This window comes from Plecotus auritus, assembly GCF_963455305.1.
Source record: "Plecotus auritus genome assembly, chromosome: 14".
In the NCBI taxonomy this organism is placed as follows: domain Eukaryota; kingdom Metazoa; phylum Chordata; class Mammalia; order Chiroptera; family Vespertilionidae; genus Plecotus; species Plecotus auritus.
Genome location: NC_137780.1, coordinates 381,451 through 397,923, shown reverse-complemented (window position 1 = coordinate 397,923; position 16,473 = coordinate 381,451). Strand labels below are relative to the sequence as shown.

General features: G+C 53.8%; 2 protein-coding genes across 8 annotated transcripts in view; one reads left to right on the top strand and one right to left on the bottom strand.

Moving 5' to 3' along the window:
* Positions 1-280: 280 nt before the first annotated feature.
* On the bottom strand, positions 281-6,836 carry UBE2T (ubiquitin conjugating enzyme E2 T). Of its 6 annotated transcripts, none has more exons than XM_080650958.1 (8): positions 6,795-6,836; positions 5,898-5,968; positions 4,379-4,610; positions 3,324-3,384; positions 2,390-2,495; positions 2,208-2,306; positions 1,992-2,072; positions 281-614 (listed from the first exon to the last, which is right to left on the bottom strand). In XM_080650958.1, exons 3-8 carry the CDS (start codon positions 4,485-4,487, stop codon positions 492-494), a joined length of 579 nt encoding a protein of 192 aa, XP_080507084.1. In that variant the 5' UTR covers positions 4,488-4,610; positions 5,898-5,968; positions 6,795-6,836; the 3' UTR covers positions 281-491. The 6 variants fall into 6 exon arrangements, with proteins under 6 accessions (XP_080507084.1, XP_080507080.1, XP_080507081.1 ...); XM_080650954.1 differs by having other exon boundaries at positions 3,324-3,393; positions 6,795-6,834; XM_080650955.1 differs by having other exon boundaries at positions 3,324-3,393; positions 5,898-6,304; positions 6,795-6,833.
* Positions 6,837-11,125: 4,289 nt separating this feature from the next.
* Positions 11,126-16,473, top strand: part of PPP1R12B (protein phosphatase 1 regulatory subunit 12B) — a 66,219-nt gene continuing 60,871 nt past the window's right edge. For both annotated transcript variants that reach the window (XM_080650966.1, XM_080650965.1), the window contains exon 1: positions 11,126-11,584. In XM_080650966.1, coding sequence (XP_080507092.1) covers positions 11,309-11,584 — 276 coding nt within the window. In that variant the 5' untranslated portion in view covers positions 11,126-11,308. The remainder of the gene's footprint in view (positions 11,585-16,473) is intronic.

Here is a 16,473-nt window from a genome sequence, read left to right as displayed (position 1 = left end):
CACGTAATTCTGACCGGCTGTGTAGTTCACAAAAAAAATGAAAGCTGCAAAAACGAACAGAAGCGCACGTTACCTTCACTCCCACGTGGTGTCAAGACTTCTGAAACCCAGAACCCCTGAAGGCCGTGGGACTGTCTGTCACTGCTCCCTGTACAGCTACGCCCACCATCCTGGGTTCCCTGGGGTGTGGGCGAGTTGGCAAAATAAAGGACAACACACCTGGCTATCGTGGCGCCCTCGGACCAGTTTGCTCCCAGACACACATCCCGGATAAACACGCTCGACGTGAAACGATTGTTTATTTCTCAGGTTTAAAAGGTTTCCAGATACATAGGCACGCGCGGAATAGAACAAACGCCCCTTAGAGGATCTGTGCAGGGCAGGAAATATAAATAGACGAGGTCTGTTTTAGGAGATGCAGAGACGACTGTGCGGTCCCGTACGCAGAGAATGCGGGAGACGGGCGGGCGGGCTGGACCGGGCCCGGGGCCCTAGATGCCATCGCAGAACCTCTTTCCCGGGCCCCCCGGCGGCCCCGCCTTCCTTTTCTGTGCTGTGCCGTGGGCTCCTGCATCGCCGGCCGCAGGCGGGTTCCCAGGTACCTCCTCGTCCGCCTACGGAGGGAAACGCGGGGTTCACCCAGAGCCCTGTGATCCCCCCCCCCCCCCCGCCCGAGTGCCTCTTTGCTGCCTCCCGCACATGCTAGTCCCTCCACGGGCACCTTCCTCAACCTCTGTATGTTTTCATGCTTGCTTTTTTTTTTTTTTAAAATCCTCAAACGAGGGTATTTTTCCGTTGGTTTTTAGAGAGAGTGGAAAGGGAGGGGGAGAGACCCAGAGAGGGGAAAAACATGGATGTGAGAGAGACACATCCATGGGTTGCCTCCTGCCTGGGCCCCTGGCCAGGGCTGGGATCAAGTCTGCAACCGAGGTACATGCCCTTGACGGGGAACAAACCCGGGACCCTTCAGCCCACGGGCCGACGCTCTATCCACTGAGCCAAACAGGCTAGGGCTGTGTGACTTAAATCTTTTTCTTTTTAAAAAAAATTTTTTAATTTTTTATTGATTTCAGAGAGGAAGGGAGAGGGAGGGAGAGATAGAAACATCAATGATGAGAGAGAATCACTGATGGGCTGCCTCCTGCACACCCCCTACGGGGGATCGAGCCCACAACCCAGGCATATGCCCTTGACCAGAATCAAACCTGAGACCCTTCAGTCCCCAGGCCGAAGCTCTATCCACTGAGCCAAGCTGGCTAGGGCTTTTTTTTTTTTTTTTTAAATATATTTTTATTGATTTCATAGAGGAAGGGGAAGGCAGGAAGAGAGAGAGAGAGAGAGAGAGAGAGAGAGAGAGAGAGAGAGAAACATCAATGATGAGAGAGAATCATTGATTGGCTGCCTCCCGCAGGCCTCACACTGGGGATCAAGCCCGCAACCCAGGCATATGCCCTTGACCAGAATCGAACCTGGGACCCTTCAGTCCGCAGGCTGACGCTCTCTCCGCTGAGCCACGCCGGCCGGGCTAAATCTTTACTGCTTCCCACAGTAACACTGCTACCTAGAACCTGGGGAAGTTTTCCTTCTCCCGAGAACGGTCCCACGGAAACGTCCACTTCCCCTCCCTCCTGCACCTCCTCGCCTTGCCGCTTCCTGCCACAGTCCCTCCTCGGGGTTAAAACGAAATCTTAGGGAAAAGAATCTGAGTCCCCTCCCGTCCATCTGTGCTGCTGCCCAGAATCTGAGACCACCCCCCCCGCCCCCCGCCCCGCGGCTGCCTGCCCTCTAGGGACGTCGGTGGGTGACCACTGTTAAGAGAAACCTCCTGCCGGGTCATTAGTCAGAAGGCGGCGGGGGGAGAAGCCGCCCGCCGTTCTAGAGCGCGGTCCAGGACAAACGTGGCGAAGGCACAGCCACACGCGCCCCCCGTGAGTGCAGACCCCCGTGAGGGACCGACCGCGGCCGAGCACCAGGGCCGCCCACACACACACCTGTTTCCGTCTCGCGTGCTGCTCTGTCCACTGCCTGGCGTTGCTGAGGAAGACGGGCTTGTTGTATTTGAACTCTGAGGACTGGGACAGAACCGGAGGAAGGAGTGAGGGGAGGGACAAAGGACCCACCGTGGTGGGTCCCGTCAGGGCTCAGCCACCTCGCTTGACGGGGCCCGGGGTCCAGAGAGGAGACGAGGAGACGAGGAGGACACTTACGATGTCGGCCATGAGCGGGTCGTCCGGGTTGGGCTCCGCCATGAGCAGCTGGATGGAAGCCAGCACCGTGGCGATGCTGAGGGACGGCCGCCAGGCGCCCTGCGCACACAGACAGCGGCGGCTTCGTGACCCGGAGCAGCGGGAGCCACCAGCCCCGCAGCCCGCCCGCCCCCTCCACTCACCTTGGGCGGCAACTTGAGGATGTCCAGGCAGATCCTCCCGGCGGAGTCGATGTTTGGGTGATAGATTGGAGTCAGGAACCGGATCTGAGGAGGCTCAAATGGGTACCTTTTTTTAAAAAAATATATTTTATTGATTTTTTACAGAGAGGAAGGAAGAGTGATAGAGAGTTAGAAACATGGATGAGAGAGAAACATCCATCAGCTGCCTCCTGCACGCCTCCTACTGGGGATGTGCCCGCAACCAAGTTACATGCCCTTGACCGGAATCGAACCCGGGACCCTTCAGTCCGCAGGCTGATGCTCTATCCACTGAGCCACACCGGTTTTGGCCAATTGGGTACCTTTGAAAGCGGCGGACCACAGAGGCAGTTTATTAAGATACCGCCTCTTAGCACGTTGCAAACAGCTTCCTGGTGACCCCTGGGGAAGACAGCCTTCGAGAGGCAAACCTTCCCCCCGGCCCCCCGCCTACGTTTTTATGATGGAAAGTTACAAATGATAGAAAGCCCTAGCCGGCTTGGCTCAGTGGATAGAGCATCGGCCTGCGGACTGAAGGGTCCCGGGTTCGGTTCCGGCCAGGGGCATATGCCTGGGTTGTGGGCTCGGTCCCCAGTGGGGGGCGTGCAGGAGGCAGCCGATCGATGAGTCTCTCTCATGATGGATGTTTCTCTCTCTCTCTCCTTCTCCCTTCCTCTCTGACATCAATAAAGAAATATATATTTAAAAAAAAAAGAAAAGAAAGGAGAAATGACAGCATATAGACACTCCTATACCCACCACCTGGACCAGCCCGCTTCACCCTTTCAATCCTTCACACACAGTCACGGTTAGACGAGGATTGAAATCCAGGCCCTGAAACACCGCCCCCCCCCCGCCCCCCTGCCTCCCAGTCACTGGGCTTTACCCGTCGGTTGAGGATCTGACCCACACTAACCTCTCAGGAATGCTCACTTCCAGCGTGAACACACCTTTTTCATAAGGCGTGTTGGCCCCTCCTATTATTTCTTAGAAGGAAAAGGAAACACCGTTCAGAGGCGATGGGATGATCTGAATCACCACCCCACGTGGACCCGTGGATCCCGTGGCCGTAGCGAGGAGCCGGGGCGAGGACAGGAATGCTCTCTGGACTTTAACCTCTCCGCAGACAATGCATCACGTACCCCCAAAGGTGTCACCCTAAGGAGGCCCAGAAGATCAAAAGGCGGAAGCCCCGGCCCGGTGGCTCAGTTGGGGTTGGAGCGTCGTCCTGGACAGCAAAAGGCTGTGGGTCCCATTCCCGCGCAGGGCACATACCTAGGTGGCTGGTCGGCGGCACACAGGAGGCAGCCGATCCTTGCTTCTCTCTCTTTCCCTTCCCCTCTCTCAAAATCAATCAACATATCCTCGGGTAAGGGTTAAATAATAATAATAATAATAATAATAATAATAATAATAATAAAAAAGTGGAAAAGGCTGGGCACAGGTGCCCTATGACCTGCAGACTGGACTCAGGATTCTAATCGTTTCGGTCACTGTCTGGCCTCACAGGTATTGGAGATGCTGATCTTTGGTCTAAACCAGGGATGGGCAAACTTTTTGACTCGAGGGCCACAATGGGTTCTTAAACTGCACCGGAGGGCCGGAACAAAAGCATGGATGGAGTGTTTGTGTGAACTAATATAAATTCAAAGTAAAGGAGCGGAGGGGAGAGCAAGAGAACCGGATAGAACAGCCGGATCCGGCCCGCGGGCCGTAGTTTGCCCAAGGCTGGTCTAAACACTGCTTCAGAGCGGATGCCTGGACCTTGGCTACAACGCAGCAAAAGGTATAATAAAGGGCAAAGGAGAAATGTGCAGCAAACCTTTGATAAATGTCAACCAGGTAGGTAGGAAGATGGTGGGCATTCTGACATCGAGACTGTACCCCACGTGAGAAGAAGGGAAAACGTTCGCATTTCAGCACGGCCCGCAATAGGGTCGGGGGGCCACCTCCCCACAACGGGACACCTACGCGCTCGCAGGTCACCCATCTGATCCGTGTCTTGCCAGCAGGTGATGCCGGGGGGTGGCTCAGTGGCCAACAGGCTCAGCTCTCTCTTCAGCCGGGAAGCCCTCTGCATGATCCCCTCGTCCCGGGAGCCCTGCTCCGCTCGCTCCACCACGTGAAAAGCTGGTGAGGAGAACAGCGACAGCGTTGCCACAGTCGGAACGGTGACCTGGGGTTTTCAGCACATGGTTTCGATCTAGGGAAGGACAAACCGATCCCTCGTATGAGCTCCTATTCCCAGACGGGAGCCTGAGTTTTTCCCCATTTCCTTTTCGTTATCTATTCAGGCAAACAAAATTTAAAAATTAAGTAACTGAAGATGCAAAAATGTTCTCCCTGCAAACAGCAAAAACACGAGATGCTTTAAATGGACGTGTCTCCACTGGCAAGTTACATGCCCACGAGGCAGAGCCTGGGTCCCTCGTGTGCCCCTGCACCCTCAGCGCGCCTGGCACGCACGGGGACCAACACGTATGAGCGGTGGGCGGAGCAAGGACAGCGACACGGAGTCACCTCTCGGAGGCATTGATAAGCTGATGCTTAAAGCTCTGAGGTGTATGTGACCTCTGAGCGCATAATCATCTGGCCACTCAGTGTATATCCTATATGATAAAAGGCTAATATGCAAATTGTCCCCTCGACCAGGAGTTCGACCAGCAGGCAGGCTGGCCAAGCGCCCATGTCCCCTCCCCCTGGCTAGGCTGGCCAGACCCCACCCATGCATGAATTCATGCACCGGGCCACTAATATCTATCTATCTATCTATACACACACACACATACACAGAGTGGCCAGGTTATTATACATTCAGAGATCATCATAATCTGGCCACTCAGTGTACTGATTTCTAACCGGAACCGAAAGGATGCTAATGATGCATCTACTTGGGTGGTGGGGTGGGGTTGGTAACTCCCAGAGCCAACCCACAAGTAATCGGTTTATTCCTTCCCTTCTAATCTCTCTCTTCCCTTCTGTCCGGCTACAACAGCCTTGGGCAAACTACAGTCCTCGGGCCGGATCCGGCTGTTCTATCCGGTTCTCTTGCTCTCCCCCTCCACTCCTTTACTTTGAATTTATATTAGTTCACACAAACACTCCATCCATGCTTTTGTTCCGGCGGTCCAGTTTAAGAACCCATTGTGGCCCTCGAGTCAAAAAGTTTGCCCACCCCCGGGCTACAACTTCCGGTACAACGTGGATTAGAAGCTGACAGTGTATGAAAAGATGCCCAGCATCGTGAGTCCCTCGGCCGTGCCAATGGAAACCACAACGCCGCCCTTCACAACCGCTGAGATAACATCCGAGCGTTGGGGAGGATGAGGGGACACGGGAGCCCGCCCGTTGCTGGTGGGGATGCAGAGGACAGGGCCGCTTTGGAAAACAACCCTGCCCCTTCCTCCCGACGACCTTTACGTAACGTCGACTGCCTTAGGGCCCTCAACTCCACGCCTGGGTTTAACACTCGAGAGAATGGAAAACGTACGTGCACACAGGGATGTTCACAGCAGCATTATTCACAACAGCCGACTAACAGGAACAGTTCAAACGCGTCAGCTGGAGAATAAACAAAATGTAGATTTACTGGAACTATATCAACGGCTTCAGATCTTGCATTTGTAGCTTCATGAAGGATCCGAAGCACGCCTGCAAGTTACATTTTGCAGTATTTTACGACGGACATTAAATTCTACAGTAAATATGAAGATTCAAAGAGCCCAGCTGGGGTGGCTCAGTGGTTGAGCATTGACCCCTTGAACCAGGAGGTCAGGGTTTGATTCCGTCAGGGCACATGCCGCGTCGCACTCTATCCCCAGTAGGGGGCGTGCAGGAGGCAGCAGATGGATGATGCTCTCATCACTGATGTTTCTCTCTCTTACTCGCCTTTCGCCTCTGAAATCAATAAAAACATATTTTAAAAAAATAAATAACATAAAATCAAGTAGCCAGAAGGATCAAGCGCAGGTGTCTGTGACACCGGGACGCGCTGCACAGGCGGAGACGCGGGTGGGAGCGCGCTCTCTAACGGAGGCCCGCCCCCCCCCCCCTCCGTGTGTTCTCACGGACCGGAGTCAACACCCGGCCCGCCTCCCCGCCGGCGCTGCTTGGAGCTCCGACGGGCTGTCCCGGGGGGCGGGGGGGGGTCCCCGTCTAGGTAAGTGGCTTCTCGGCCCGCAGTGCAGCCCCCAGGGGCGCGGGGCCCGAGCCAGCGCATCCGTCCGCCCGACCGCCCAACCTCCCCACAGGCCGACCGCCCCGACCCCGAAGGCCCCTCCCTGGAGAGAACCCCCACGTCACGCAAGAGCAGGACGCCCCCAGAGCCACCCGGGCCCCCCGCCGCGACCCGACACCCGCCCCTCGCCTTCGCTCACGGACCACCTACCCGTGCACTCGCCAGCCGGTCCGCCGCCACCGCGCATGCGCCAGCCGAAGGTGGGCGTCGCCCCGCCTCCCGCCAGGCGCGGGTCGCGATTGGCCCGCAGCAAGGCGGGGAGACGAGCGCAGCCGCCCATTGGCCCGCGCGCTGAGCCCGCGGGTTCAACTGGGAGCGCGCGAGGCTGCGGCGGGTTCAGGTGGGGCGCGGGCGGCTGGGAGCGGGTGTCCTGCGGCTCCGGCTCCCGGGAGGGTTACCGGGCCGGCCGGGTGGTCCGAGTGGAGAGAGACCTGGAAAGCAGCCCTCGGAGGGGCAGGGAAGGGAGCGGGCAGACTCGATGTGCCGCAGCGGGGCGGCCGCGGTACCTCCCGAGACACGGAGGGCGCGCCTAAGACCGCGGCTGGACGTCAAGGATGCGGACTGAGCCCAGCGATCGTTCCGCCCGATGGAACTCGGAACCGAACTGACTTCCAGCTCCGACGCGTGGGTCCTGAACCCGGGAGCCCCCATGGACAGCTAAGCCGCCCGGGCGCAGGCTTAGCCCTGGTGGACCCCAGAGGACTGGCGTAGGGGAACCCCGCACCCCTCCGCCATCCCTCATCGCCCTGCTCTCGGCTCACCGTCGGCTGCGCAACAGCGGTGCCATGGGCGGGCGAGATGGCCGGCCAGCCAGTCCCTGAGACCCCTGCGGTGGCTTCTGCCCTTAAGTCCTCCTTGGGGGGGGGTCCCCGAGGCCACCACATGGCATGTGCTCTCGCCTCGATCCCCGCTCCTCCCCCCGCCCGAGGACCCTCACACTGGTCGTTAGGAATGAACCCGCTCATGGGGCTTGGGAATGACAAACACGGGGAGGAGCCCTGTCCCGTCTGCCTTCGGGCGAGGTGGAGGCGTTCTGCATGTAGGGTCCATCATTCTGGACTTGGCTGGACATAGTTGGCGACAGGTATGCTCTGCTTTACCCCACCTGTGTCTTCTCTTGTTTGCTCCCCGACGCCAGCCGTCATCGGATCCCAGGGACAGCTCTGTCTTCAAAGCCGAAATCGATTTCTTTCTGGGTGGTTCTCTTTGAAACGGGTCTTTAAAAATGTCCCTTAGGCCCTAGCCGGCTTGGCTCAGTGGATAGAGCGCCAGCCTGTGGACTGAAGGGTCCCAGGTTCGATTCCGGCCAAGGGCACATGCTCGATCCCCAGTAGGGGGGGTGTGCAGGAGGAAGGCGATCCATGATTCTCTCTCATCATGGATGTTTCTCTCTCTCTCTCATTCTCCCTTCCTCTCTGAAATCAATAAACATATATTAAAAAGAAAAGAGCCCTGGCTCATGTGGCTCAGTGGATAGAGTGTCGGCCTTCGGACTGAAGGGTCCCCAGTTCGATTCCTGGTCAGGGCACATGCCTGGATTGCGGGCTCCATCCCCAGCAGGGGCTGTGCAGGAGGAAAAATGTCTCTTAGAACTAAAAAGCAGGAACTGTGTTGAGTCCGGTGGAGAGGAGGGAGGAGAGATGGCGTGAGAAAACGTGCAAATACCTGTAGTTTTGGCAATCCACCAAAGGATTGGATTAAAAAAAATTAATAAAAGAACCCCACGGGTTAAATGTACAGTGTCCACTTAACCACCAGAGGGAAGTGTGCTCACTCACTGGTGGAAGGAGAGGCAGGCTGAAAGATTCCATAAGCTGTGTACAGGTGTCATTGCTTTTACTAGTAACGCACCTTTGAGGTTTCTCTTGAAACTATCACGCGTTTTTTTTTTTAATTACAAAATCCGCATTATTAACCGGTATCCATATGCCATTTACCGGTTAATAATGCGGATTTTGTCATCAAAGAAAACACGATAATTTCAAGAGAAACATCAAAAGTCCTTTATTCAAAGTAATGTCCATCCTTTAGCTACACATTTCCCCCATCTTTCAGATCATTTGTGGATACCGTCCCAACAGAACTTTTCTTGTTTTAAGCCAGACCATTCAGAGACCCCATTGCCCACTTCTTCGTATGTTTTGAAGGGCTGCTCAGAAAGTGCGTGTGCCATCGATCGGAACAAGTGGTCGTCTGAAGGAACAAGGGCTGGTGAATACGGCGGGTGGGTTCATACTTCCCAGGCAAGATCTTTTAATGTGTCTTTAGCTGGTTTGGAAGTGTGTGCTGGTGCGTTATCATGAAGCAAAATTACTTTGCCGTGTCTTCTGGAACATTCTGGTCATTTCATGATCAAAGCGTGGTTTAAATTGATTATTTGTTGTCGGTAGCGATCAGTATTAACGGTTTCACCTGGTTTGAGAAGCTCATAATATACCACACCTTCCTGATCCCTCCAAACACAGAGCATTGTCTTCTTTCTGAAGCGATTTGGCCTTACAGTTGATGTTGATGGTTGACCTGGACCAACCCATGATTTTGTGCGTTTGGGATTCTCAAATCCACTTTTCATCGCCAGGCACAATTCGATGCAAAAAAACTTTCTTTCGTGCCGTTGAAGCAACATTTTACTGATGACTTTTCGGTTTTCCATTTGTCTTTCGTTCAGTTGATGTGGCACCCATTTTCCTTCCTTTAAAAATCTTTCCCATTGCTTGTAAGTGATCAGAAATTGTTTGCTGAGCAACATTGAATCTTTGAGTTTGACACGCATCTTCATCCAATAATGGTCATTGTTGGTCTTCAAACTTTTTCAGTTGACCTGGATGTTCTTTGTCTTTCACATCGAAATCATCACTTTTAAAGTGTTTAAACCTGCGCTGGCTGGTTTGGCTCAGTGGATAGAGCATTGGCCTGCGGACTGAAGGGTCCCAGGTTCGGTTCCGGTCAAGGGCACATGCCTCAGTTGTGGGCTTGATCCCTGGCCCTGGTTGCAGTGCCTGCAGGAGACAACAAATTGAGGTGTCTCTCTCATCATTGATGTTTCTGCCTTTCTCTCTATATATCCCTTCTTCTCTGAAATCAATAAAAATATGTTAAAAATAATAAAGTGTTTAAACCTGCGTTCACAAGTATCTTGAGATGGAGCATGTTCACCATAAGCTTCCCAAAGTATAAGATCACTTTCAGAGCAATTTTCTTCAAAATAAAGTAATGAATTAAAACTTCCCGCAAATGCTCTTTTTTTGGCACGAAATTCGACATTTTTAAGTGTAAAAATATGATGTTAGCACCTTCAGAAAATTTGACATATGAAGTTTTGAAGCTTGTTGGGAATACAACAAAAGAGCATACATATCAAATTGCATATATATCAACATATGTGTGACTCCATCTATTGAAAAAAAATCTGCATTATTAACCGGTACACCTAGTGAAATGAAAATTTTCAAACATACTGAAAAGTTTGAAGAACCGAGTCAATGCGTATGTTCTCTTTCTTTATGGATAACACATTTAATTAATTTTGTTCAGGAGTAAGGCCCTGGGGGGGGTATGGTTATTAATCTGACAGGTTTTATAACCAAGTTCAATGTGAATATGAAAATGTCCAACTTGCTGCCTTAGGGGTTCAGTAGTATGCTCCACAATATCTTTTTGTCGCTTTGGGTGGGTGGGGCAGGAATTGTGGAAGACAAGATATCCATTCTGTTTCCTAAGGATTTAAGATTCCTAAAAAGGGTAGAGGAAGAGGAGGAAGAACCAAGGGACCTTAATCTTTATTGGGAGCTGATATCTACCATTAGGCGTTCTTCCACATAGTATCTCATTTGACCCACCTGGATACAGTGAGGCATCATTATTCCTACTCTACAAATAAGGACACAGACTCGGAGAAGTCAACCAACTTGTCTAGGGCTGAGAATTCATTTGAATTTAAAGCTGATGCCCTTCCCACTACCTGGATGCATCCTTTCCAGGATCTTTTCATGTTCAAGGTGTTTGTGGATAACATGCACTACTGTATGTGCGTGCATGGTCCTCCCCCCACCCCATGCACATTGGCACCGTGATGAAGCCATGTTAACGTATTCTATGTTATGATGTTAATAAAACTCTAGATTCAGAACCAGGTACTTGGTCTAAGTTTTCCCCAATAGAAAATAGGAATAATTACTGCCTCTTTTCCACTTCAAAGGGCTGATGGGATAATTAGGGTGCCAAGATTAGTTGGTGGTCAAAACAAGAATAAACTACGACTCCCAAAATGCCTAATGAGCGTGCCTCGGGTCCGGGAGTCACTTCCAGCTTTGGGGCAAAGGTGACCCCACTGGGTCCCTCCGCGAAGTAGGGAGCCTTGGATTCTCGCCCCTTTCCTGATGCATCCAGGGATTTGTAGTTCCCTGAAGGCCACAGGGCGTCCTTGCGGGGGGCGAAGGGGCCGGTCTCCGACTACAAATCCCGTGGTGCCCTGCGGGTGCGGGGCACCAGCGTGCTGAAGCCGAGGGCGCGCGCGGGCGGCGCCAGCGGCGGCGGAGTAAAGATGGCGGCACGCGGGTCTCCGCCTCCCGCTCCCGGCTGACGCGCTCCGAGGGAGGCGGCGGCGGCCACCCGAGCCGCGGCGATCCCGTGCGGCAGTGCGGCCGCGGCCGCCGGCCCGAGCGATGGCCGAGCTGGAGCACCTGGGCGGGAAGCGGGCCGAGTCGGCGCGCGTGCGGCGGGCGGAGCAGCTGCGGCGCTGGCGGGGCTCAGAGACCGAGCAGGAGCCCGCCGAGCGGCAGCCGCGCACCCGCCGCGGGGCCCCCCGCGTCCGCTTCGAGGACGGCGCGGTCTTCCTGGCCGCCTGCTCGAGCGGGGACACCGACGAGGTGAAGAGGCTCCTGGCCCGTGGCGCCGACATCAACACGGCCAACGTGGACGGCCTGACCGCCCTGCACCAGGTACCGCGCGGGGCAGCGGGTCCCGGGCAACGTCCGTCCGGGCGGCCACCCCTCGAGCCCAGCCTCCGCCGACCAGGCCTCCGCCCGGAGGAGCAGGTTCCCGCCGGGACAGGGTTTGGATTTCCCTCCACCTCCTCGGTTGTCATGGTTACTGGAGACTTGGACTGGGGAGGGCTCGCTGTGATTCTCCGCTGGCTGGTCCAGCGCCCGTGCACCGGTCACTCCGGGCCGTCCGTGTCGCCTGTCAGGTCCCTTGCAGAGAGTCCAGCCTCTGTGTAGCTGTGGGATCAAGATCTCCATATTGGCCTGGCCGCCGGGGCTCGGTGGTTGAGCGTCGACCTATGAACCGGGAGGTCAGGGCACATGCCCGAGTTTGGGGTTCAGTCCCAGTGTGGGGCGTGCAGGAGGCAGCTGATCCATGATTCCCTCTCATCATTGATGTTTGTTTTTTTTTTTTCTCTCTCTCTCTCCCTCCGTCTCCCTTCCTCTCTGAAATCAATAAAAACATATATGTACATATATTTTTTAAAAGAGCCCTATATTGGGTTAAGGAAGCAGGTCTTCTGAACTGGCACCTCTTCTCGTTTAGCTGATGTGTGATGGTTCAGAATGAGCCGTCTCCTGCCGGCCGCGAGTGTCCCCGTCTCCTCCCTAGCAGCGCCAGCTCCCCACGGCGCTGTGTGATACTGTGGAATGGCCTTTCTCCCTTTTTCTCTTTCTCTTTTTTTAATAAGCCCTCTCTAGACATCACATACCCTTATATAGCCACAGCACAGGGGCCGTGGAGAAGGTGACACTTCTGTGCTTGATAATAACCCCTTTCCCGCTGTCATCTTATGCAACACGGTTCTGTCTCCACGACTTGTCATCGCTAAGTCCCGCCCCCAGGTGGGACTTCGTAGTTATTTTGGGGCGCTGAGCCCTGGGCACCCACTCTTAATCTCCTTCTTCTCCTTCGGTCGGTGCGAAGGGAATGTGTTGGCGTGAGAATGGACTTCTAAATGATTCAGTCTCGTGTCACCCACTCCCCTCCGTGTTCAGCCAGCAGCTTGAAATCACTCCTCACCATGCTTGCCGCCCCGCCCTTCTCTTCCAGGTGGAAGAACTTCTCTTCATCCCATTTGTAGCCTTTTCTTCCCTGCTCATAACAGCGCCCCCTGAGGTAGCAACCAACACCCGTCCAGTCCCTCGTTGTTGGAAATCACTTCTTGTCTTACCTCCTGCAAATCTCAGCGGCGATCCTTGGAAGTAGGTGTGGCAGGTCGTGTTGTTATTCCCCTTTTACAGATGAGGAATCTGAAACTTGGGACACTGTTACTTGGATTGGGAAGGAGAGAATCAGGGATAGACTTTACAGATTTAAATGTCAGCGCTTTCTATCCCGACAGCTGTGGGTTTAAAGCAACAATAACAGCATGAACACCTTCAAGTGCCACTCCGCTGGCCCTCCGAATCCTTGGTCCTGAGGGCGGACTAAGGGACTGGAGCATCCTTGGACTTTGGTATGCGAGCGGGGCCTGAACCCATCCCCCATGGACTCTGAGGGGGGCTGTAGGCCTTCCTCCCGCCTTACAGGGCTAGCACTGGCGTGAGCAGGTACAGTCAACACGAGACAAATTCAGCTAAAGATGAAGCTTCTGGAAGATTGTAGCTCAAACCTGCCTCTGTTGAGAAGCCATCTCTTTGTCTGAATCAAGAAAGGGGCCTTTATTGGCTCACAAACTCGGACAGGTCAGTTCCTGCAGTTACCGTGCATGCGCCCACGGCCTGAAGAAGCTCAGGTCCATACAGTTTTCTCCGGGTGTGAGACGAGCCGCCAGCAGCTGGACTGCCTGCTTCATCCCTGGTTGCCCTTCTGTGAAGTAGACAGTGGCCCAGTGATCCGAGTTACTTGGTTAGATACCCATCTGTTATACAAGCATGATATGGATTATCAGGGTAACTGCGGCCTTTCCCTCTTTTCCTCCGGCCATGGCCTCTTGACCGGCTGTGGATTACCATCTTGGTGTGCTGGGAGAAACCCCCTGGTGGTACTGGGGGACGGCTTTTCTCCTCCACCCACAGGGGACCGGGGATGGTTGCAGTGCCGTGATGCGACTGTTGACTTGGAGACCTTACTTTCTTGGCAGCCTTTGCTCAGGCCACGAGGTGCTGGAGTCCAGATAACAGCAGGCTCCGGGGGCCTATCAATAATGCTTGAAATAGACTGGGGAGGAGGGTCCAAAGGGGAGACCTGCTCTGATGAAAGCCTCCACGCTGTTGCAGACCAACCAAACGGGCGAACAAATTAAGATTTGGTGTGTGTGCCCTTCGGGGCCCGGAGTCTGAGCACCAATCGGATGAGAAAGCCCTTGAAAGCAGCTGTTTGCTCACAGAGGAAGTCCCATGTCATCTGTGTGCAGACGTTGTAGGGCACAAAGTATGGGCTAAGAGTGCTGGGTAGGCTGACACTTCTTAAAACTTCTTTTCTTTTTATTTATTCATTTATTTTGCAAGGTTGATTACTGTCACCTGTCTTGGTATCCTTGGCATTATGATCTTGGGTGCTTAAGGTCTAGATAGAGGCTCTTAAAACTGTATCTACCAAATTATGGGGCTGGGATGAGAGGCAAGTGCTGGGATTTGTTAAAGTGAATGCTGGCTTATTCCTCCAGACCAGTGGTCGGCAAACTCATTAGTCAACAGAGCCAAATATCAACAGGACAATGAGAAATTTCTTTGGAGAGCCAAATTTTTTAAACTTAAACTTCTTCCACATAGACTCGCCCAGGCTGTGGTATTTTGTGGAAGAGCCACACTCAAGGGACCAAAGAGCCGCACGTGGCTCGCGAGCCGCAGTTTGCCGACCACGGCTCCAGACCATGCTTTGTGGGCACGAGGTCTCTGTCTGTCCACAGACCCTGTGTCTAGACCCGTTGGACAGTCTCCATTTGGAGGGAACCTCGGGACTAGAGGCCTTCTCTCCTTGACGCAGACATTCGGGGTGGTTTTGCCATGGGCTCAGAGTCCAAGTTTGGATCTCAGGGTCACCCAGACTGGAATTCAACTCCTGGTAGCCTCTGTCACTCTAGAGCCGCCTCAGTCCTCAGGGAGATTAAAATTATCCCTGTCTCTGGAAGAGGCAGAGAAAGCGGCAGATGAGGGAAGGAGAAAACAATCTCTGTTCCGAGTGGCACAGAGGGAGACAGGGCGACTGAGATCATGTGTTCAGTTCCGTGCAAAGCAGCATGTCTGTGTGCCAACTCGTGTGGGAACATGAAACCTGCATTCCGACCCTTCTCTTTATTCCAAGTTCGTTCCGTCTTCCCGTTACAGTTCTGGCTGTGACGTGACCCCTGCCTTACCCCGTGTGGGTGGATTCTGCTCAGTGACGGGACCCCAGGCCGAATGGGGCAGAGAACTCCTGTGCTTCCATTGTGGGGGATGAGAACGTCGCCTTGGTTTTTAGTAGTTTGCCTCTTCAGGTTCGTTCGCGTGATGCATCAGACCGTGCTGGGCATTTGTCACCTTTGAAAAGCAGTGTCAGTAGGAACCTGTTTTTGAGGACTTTTGTGGAGATTATATGAAGGGTTTTTTGGACTAAGCATCATTTGTTAGTCTTTCTGTTTACTTTTGGAAGAGAAAAAAATAGATCTGCCATCAATATGTATATAATTGTAAATTAGGGCCCAGAATACAAGAGAAGGCGCCTGAAAGGTTGTTCCTGTCTACTCCAGTGGCTTCATTATCTATGAGTTAAGGATGTCTTGGGCTGTTATCAGGTGGTTTTGATAGACCTGTGAGTGAGCATGTGTTTCAGACAGTGTCTATGAGCTTACTTAGAACTTTGGGTTGTTGTATCCATAAAATTGTATTGGGACACATTTTCATTCACTGGCCGGGTGTTGCCTGTGGCTGACACAGCCTCACACTGGCCGGCTATTGTCTGTGGCTGACACAGCCTCACACTGGCCGGCTGTTGCCTGTGGCTGACACAGCCTCACACTGGCCGGCTGTTGCCTGTGGCTGACACAGCCTCACACTGGCCGGGTGTTGTCTGTGGCTGACACAGCCTCACACTGGCCGGCTGTTGTCTGTGGCTGCTTTCACACGACAGTGAGTATTTCCGAGAGGCTGTACCAACCTTCGCTCTAAAGCAATGCACTAGGCCAGTGGTCGGCAAACTCATTAGTCAACAGAGCCAAATATCAACAGGACAACAATTGACATTTCTTTGGAGAGCCAAATTTTTTAAACTTAAACTTCTTCTAATGCCACTTCTTCAAAATAGACTCGCCCAGGCTGTGGTATTTTGTGGAAGAGCCACACTCAAAAGCCAAAGAGCCGCATGTGGCTTGCGAGCCGCAGTTTGCCGACCACTGCACTAGGCTGTCTCAGTCTATCTTGTTATATAAAATAATGTGGAGCACATGTGCTAATAACAATACTTGGGTTTACATGTACTTACCTTTTTACAAATGGGTCTCATATCTGCTAGTATCTCAGGTGTCCTCAGGGTCACCCCTGGATAGAGGAAGGTCAGTGTGCTTGCTGCCTCCCCGCTGGGGAACAGGCTGTGGAAAGATTGGAGGCGCTGACGTGCGTTCCTCTCTCCTGTACAGTATCTTGTAACGTCCCTGCTCTGGGCTGAGGTTTGCCCTCTACCCCTGTCCTACATGGACCGTTGCTCCGAGCGTGGGCCCCAGGCCACGGCATCAAGGAGACAGTTGGGACGGATTGGGAGAGCAGGTGGCACGCTCTCCTGAACCTCTCTGCTCGGGTGTCCACCTCGCTCAGCGCCCACTCCCGCGGCTCCAGCAGGCTCGCCCTTCCCTCGGAGGACGGGCCTTCTCATTCCCATTGCCATGGCCCAGGATCCGTGACCCTGCCCCGCCAGGCTTAGCAGGGGC